Genomic DNA, 6,556 nt, shown 5'->3' on the forward strand with positions numbered 1-6,556 from the left:
CACTCCAATCCAAAGTAAATTTAATGCCATTTTGAAAAATGTACACATAAATATTAAATATGAAAATTGACCAAAATTTAATAGCTTGTAATAATAATGAGGAAATAGCTAGATATTTCAAACAAAAAAAATTAATAATGGCTTTTTCATATAAATATCTTCCATTTTTTTACACATCATATGTTTCTATTTTTTTATTAAATATTCATAATTTTGTCGAGAAAAAAACAAAGTAATTTATTGCTAAATAACAAAAAATTGAGGGAGTATTCATGCAATAAATAAATAAAACACCATAAAGTTTGACTCGAGTATAGATACACCCAAAATTCCCTAATTTTGTATATACAAAAAGAATGGAAACTAGTACACGCATACAAATAGAAGCAACCTCACAAATATTTGTCATAATTTTCAATACCCTTGTTCACACTACCACCATTTTCATTTCAATTTTCACACACTTATAATCCTCACAATCCAAACTCAAAACTTTTCCATTTTCTCCTCTCTCTCTCTACTTTCCTCGTTTTTCATTCTCAAAGACTTGATTGATTGATTATTTGTCCTTTTTTTATTTATTTAATTAATTTTATTAATACTATTATTCTATATGAAACACATATACTCTTCTTCCCCAGACCCAAAATCAGAAGAAGAACAAGAACAAGAATTGTCCCACATCTACAAGCTACTACTCAATCCCTCCATTTATAAATCCCATTCGATGAACGACAATGGCCCGGTCAGGAAACGACGGAGAAAAGACGAAAACGACATCGTATTGGGCGCTTCCGAGGAAGAAGAGGAGGAGAAAGCCGTAGTGGTCGATTCGAAGAAGAAGAGCATAAAAGGTATAATCACTTCTCTTCTTTTAATAGACGAACAGGAAAAGCAAGACCACGACGACCTCAGCCGAGCCTCAAACGACGATAAATCGTTACTAAACGACAATCACAAGAAGAAGACCAGAGCCATGTTCGATTACTACTCTTCCAATTTCCAGGATTCGAATTCCGACGAGTCCCAACGCCTCAAACGCAAGAAAACTAGGGCAACGATCGCCGCCGCAACAACCGCCGTAGCCGCGGCCGCGGTGGAGGAATCACACAAGAATAAGGCCAGTGCCGGCGCCGGCTCCGGCCACCAGAGGCGGTTGTGGGTCAAAGACCGGTCCAAGGCGTGGTGGGACGAGTGTAACCGACCCGATTTTCCAGAAGAGGAATTCAAAAAAGCTTTTCGAATGAACAAAGCCACTTTCGAAATGATTTGCGAGGAGCTCAACTCGGTCATAGCCAAGGAAGACACCACTCTCCGAAACGCCATACCCGTACGGCAACGGGTCGCGGTTTGTCTGTGGAGATTGGCCACGGGCGACCCGCTCCGACTCGTTTCAAAACGGTTCGGGTTGGGAATATCCACGTGTCACAAGCTGGTGTTGGAAGTCTGCTCCGCTATTAGAAATGTTCTCATGCCGAAATACTTACAGTGGCCGGACTCGGTCGGGTCGATCAAGGAGGCATTCGAATCGGTTTCGGGTATACCCAACGTAGTCGGGTCGATGTACACGACCCATATACCGATCATAGCTCCGAAGATAAGCGTGGCCGCTTATTTCAACAAACGACACACCGAGAGGAACCAAAAGACGTCGTATTCGATAACGGTTCAAGGGGTTGTCGACCCGAGAGGGGTTTTCACCGACGTCTGTATCGGGTGGCCCGGGTCAATGCCGGACGATCAAGTATTGGAAAAGTCAGCTCTTTATCAGAGAGCCAATGGAGGTGTCTTGAAAGGGGTTTGGATCGTTGGCGGGTCGGGTTACCCGTTGATGGATTGGGTTTTGGTTCCTTACACACAGCAAAATCTCACTTGGACACAACATGCTTTTAATGAGAAGATTGGTGAGGTTCAAAAGGTGGCTAAAGAGGCCTTTGCTAGGCTCAAAGGGAGGTGGTCTTGCTTGCAGAAGAGAACTGAGGTTAAGCTTCAAGACTTGCCTGTGGTGCTTGGGGCTTGTTGTGTTTTGCATAACATTTGTGAATTAAGCAATGAGGAGATGGAACCCGAACACCGGTTCGAGCTCGTCGACGACGAGATGGTACCGGAGGTTGCTATGAGGTCGGAGAGTTCTAGGAAGGCTAGAGATTCCATTGCTCATAATCTCTTGCACCATGGTCTTGCTGGCACTTCTTTTCTTTAGAGTCTTTTGTGTATTTTTTTTTTTCTTCTTCTTTTGTTATTATTTGTGATTCTTTTGATTATGGCTTTGTTTTGTATAAGGTAACTGTTAGTACTCAGCAGTGAGAGTAGTTATACTTCTTGACCTTAGGTTCATATTTAGCCTTGTGATTTACCCAAAAAAAAATAATAATGAGATATGAATGAAATTGAAGGTTACAATACAATTATTCTTTTTGTACTTTTTTTTTTTGAAGAGTAAACAATTTATTGCCTCTGTATGACAGTGATGGTTAGTTAATTACGCTTTGCCAATTCGTTATCATATCTAAAGCTTAATTTGAAGCTAGTTGATTGGTGTTGGTGTTTTTCTTACTTGAAAGTCTCGTAGGTTTCAAGGCTTTGTTTTAGGTTGAGTCCCATTCGAGTATTTAATACATCCACCAAGTTCAGCATCAACCTAGGCTCGTGCCCTAGGTTTTGCAATGACCGTTGCGCCTTCTTAGTTATTAGGGCCAAATACTAATAACTAAGACTTGTGCACTTCGGCGCCATTCATTTTTAAGACTAGTTGATTCCACAAGAGAATTATTGCACTTATCGATACATTTAGACTTCTATGACTATCTTCACTAACAATATGTAATGATCACCCATATTGAACCAAGTCAAGTCAAGATCACCAATCTTTATTAAACAAATAATATTAATAGGCAAGTTTCATGGTCGATGCCATAAAAACTAATTTAAATAGATGACTTCTACTTTCGAAGATGACAGGCTCGGTGTTGGTACCAATTACAAAATATATAAATATGGAAGATTCTATTACAGGGGATTCAAAAAGAGCCCCACCGATCGGCTCTAGTATATTTCTAACCCGTGAATAGTTTTTGTCGCGATTTTTTTAAGATCATATATTTTGTAATTATTTAAAGCATCTTGCAAATTTCAAGAAAATTTCAAATAATTTAACGTGCCGAAAATTGAGTTTAAAATAAATTATTGCACACGTGATTAATTTTTTTATGTACGTGAAAAAATATGTTTGTACCTAATTTTCGGCACTCTAAATTATTCAAAATTTTCTGAAAATTGGCAAAATGCTCTATATAACTATAAAATACAGTCATTAAATAAATAGCACCAAAAAATATTCACAGGTCGGGAGCACACAAAATCCCTTAAATAGAATTTCCCCATAAATATATATATATATATATAAACACACGACATTCTTTTAGTCGTTATGTCCGAGCAGTTGTGCATATGAAATACGATTTAAATAAATATATATGTCCACATACAAACGCACTAGTACTAGGACCATATGTACTGTTCTTTTCATGAGAACAGTGATTATATGCTGATTACTGTTCACTTCTTACTTTCATGTTCTTTTACACAGTTGTGGTGTGTCTTCTCCATCAGTGTTCAAACATTAACCCATTAAACTTGTTCATATATGCATATGGTTTCATCTGTTCAATTGTCTAATCCAAGAAGACTGAGCATGTGATTAGTCACCTATAGTTTTCTGATTTTCAAATATTTAAAGCTTGCACACCTATTAAACACACCTTAAGCTTTCAAAAGAAAATTTTGAAACTAATTTTTTTGAAAGAATGGAATTTGATACCATTTCTTGTGTTTACTAATACGTCAAAAGTTGGGAATGGAATCAACCTAGCAAAGAATAAGAATCAAATTAAAAATATAATTATACATAAAATTTTAATTGCCAAAAATAATATATACAAGTAATGGTATAATTTATTGTTTCAAGTGAATGGGAAATCAAGTCAAGTCAGCTCCTCCAAAGCTCCATATCAGCTCAAGTCAAGCATAGTGGTGGAGAGTGGACTAATATATCTCTAGAGGGAATAGGACATATGTGATGTTAACCCCTCTGTAAAAAGAAATGTGTTAAATGTACCCTTACTACTACTATAATTATAATGATCATATCCAAGATCAGTTATGTGATTTTACTCCCACAATTCTAATTTCGAAAAAATAAACACAATGATCTTAATTCAAACTCAGGACTTGATTTCTTCCATGATAGACAATTTAGAGGGCTTACTCTTTAGCCAAAGCTCTCAAATCATGGACTCACTCCATGATTGCAAAGTGCCCAAATTTTCCCACTAGTCTTTCACTTCTCATTTTTTTAGGAGGGGGCCGCCTGCGTGGCTACTCTTCCTAGACATAACATAGAAGCTCCAACCCCACCTAAGAATGTTTGTCAAAACTGTATAGGCGAGTCGCCCCCATCTACGATAGGATACACCACCATAGCCCTGTCCTAAGAACTAGCGGGACCGCGATCTTGATCTTGAGGGAGAGGGCAAGGTGGCTGGGCTCCCACTAGTCTTTATTTGTACAAATTGTCGTGAATTTGTTTTGTTAGGTGGGTTTTGTTTCGTTGTTAAAGATAATGATATTATAATAGACTAAATCTGTTCCAAAAAAAAATGATTACTTGCTCAATTGCAACCTTGAACTAACAAGGGAAGTTCTCTAGAAGGAGTGAAATAAGATTCCTTCAAAGTAGTAGTACCTTCTCATAAACTTTTAATATAAAGAAGATCTACATCTCCAAACAAATCTCTGAGCAAATCTTATTCAGTTTATGAAATCTACAGCCAAACTCTTGCCAACACACTCCAGCCAGACTATTATAACTTATAGACTAATAATGCACATACTTGTCATGGTTATTCCACACCAATATCATAACATATACAAGTTCAAAATAGATCTATTTCTCTCACTCACGTGCATAGCAGAGTCAAAGACCTTAAGAATGGCAATGACAAAATAACAAAACCATTACTGAAATGTTAATAATTACAAGTAATTGACAAAGTCAGCTTAGAATAAAAATCATCTATCTCATTCTATTTTTAATTATTAACATTAATTATTTTGTTAGCTATTTATATATTCATACATTGATAGAACCCACTGACTTTATCTCACAAACTGATCATCAATAAGCAGAAAAGATAGGTAAAATGGTAGAAATCCCCTCATTCTTCTTACTATCCTATAAATATATATATATACACTATTCTATTACCTATATGCCATTAATGTAGGGAGTATATCACACACATATATTGAAGACACCAATTTTGGTGACAGAAAATTTCAATTCATAAACTTATAACCTTTATTTGATGTTGTCTCATCTCATGCAAATGTTTTGCTAAACTAGAAGATTCAATGAAATCTTATCAGACATGGGGTAGGGCTCTCCAAGAGGTAGAAGACAAGTTTGGTTTCTTTCCATTATAACATACAAAAAGGACAAGAGAATATCTACCAAATTTTATAGTTCAAATATTTGAAATGACTAAACAAAAACTAGCAGAGTTTGTAGTACAAGTAACTGCAAAAAAAAAAAAAAAAACATGTTTTGAGGACTGACTCACTCATTGTTTGGTACAGAGAATAAATTGCTTTCAGGATTTGGAATTTACTTCTTTAATTATTGTGAAACTTATGAGACCAACCACCAATCTTTTACGATAAGAAATTTGATCTTGTAAATTGTGATTTTCTTGCGTTTTCTGAGCAGGCAAACAGAGTAGTATCACAAAAGCTATAATAGCTGTAGATTGATTTGATTCTCTTTTTCGTCTTTACGTTTGAACAAGTGAAATTAGGGTTAGGGCAAGAGAAAGAGAATGTAATGTACCTGTGCTCTGCTCGTGAGCAGGATTAGCCATGGCTTCTTCTGGAACAGATCTGTTTCGGCAATCCCAATCTCCTGTTCTTCCAATCGCACAGTCAAAGAAGCGTTTTTCAATGCCTTGGAAAGACAAATATTCATGAACAAATTATATATAATTTTTTTTTTTTTAAATGTTGCTTCAATTTTAGGGTTGTTTTTATTTTTCATATGTTGTGTTATGCCCAATTTTTGAAAAATAATATTAGCTTGGAAAAAGTGTAAAATAATCTCAAAGGAAAGGATATTATGAATTAAAATATCAAAAATAAATAGTAGTGAATATAAATAATAAATTGCATTAGTTCGCTGAATTTTTTTTAAAGAGACGAAAAAGATATGCTCGAAAAGAATTTCATACTTCAGCTCAAAGGAGACTAACATTAATTTGGACAAAAATGTAAAATAAGCTCGGAGGAAATGATATTATGAATTAAAATACTAAAAATAAATGGTAATAGCGGATATAAGTAATAAGTTGCATTAGCTCGGTGTAGTGGCGAAGAGTTTTCTTTAAAGAGATGAAGAAGAAGCTCGGAAAGAATTCTATACTTGAGCTCAAAGGAGAATAACATCAATTTGGGAAAAAAATGAAAAATAAGCTCAAAGGAAATGATATTATGAATTAAAATACAA

General features: G+C 35.6%; 1 protein-coding gene and 1 long non-coding RNA gene across 2 annotated transcripts; one reads left to right on the top strand and one right to left on the bottom strand.

Annotated features, from left to right (window-relative positions):
• Positions 1 to 446: 446 nt before the first annotated feature.
• Positions 447 to 2,408, top strand: LOC133805331 (protein ALP1-like). Its single transcript, XM_062243487.1, has one exon. The coding sequence runs from the start codon at positions 614 to 616 to the stop codon at positions 2,201 to 2,203; it is 1,590 nt and encodes a 529-aa protein (XP_062099471.1). The 5' UTR covers positions 447 to 613; the 3' UTR covers positions 2,204 to 2,408.
• Positions 2,409 to 3,913: 1,505 nt separating this feature from the next.
• LOC133804954 (uncharacterized) lies at positions 3,914 to 6,054 on the bottom strand. Its single transcript, XR_009878718.1, has 2 exons — positions 5,888 to 6,054; positions 3,914 to 4,090 (listed from the first exon to the last, which is right to left on the bottom strand). It is a non-coding gene; the product is annotated as an uncharacterized LOC133804954 (long non-coding RNA).
• Between the last annotated feature and the right edge of the window lie 502 nt (positions 6,055 to 6,556).

The sequence above is a fragment of the Humulus lupulus genome, chromosome X, assembly GCF_963169125.1.
Source record: "Humulus lupulus chromosome X, drHumLupu1.1, whole genome shotgun sequence".
NCBI classification, from domain to species: domain Eukaryota; kingdom Viridiplantae; phylum Streptophyta; class Magnoliopsida; order Rosales; family Cannabaceae; genus Humulus; species Humulus lupulus.

Bases quoted from the DNA above. Each gene is read 5' to 3' on its own strand.
- LOC133805331 (XM_062243487.1), top strand. From the start codon at position 614: ATGAAACACATATACTCTTCTTCCCCAGACCCAAAATCAGAAGAAGAA.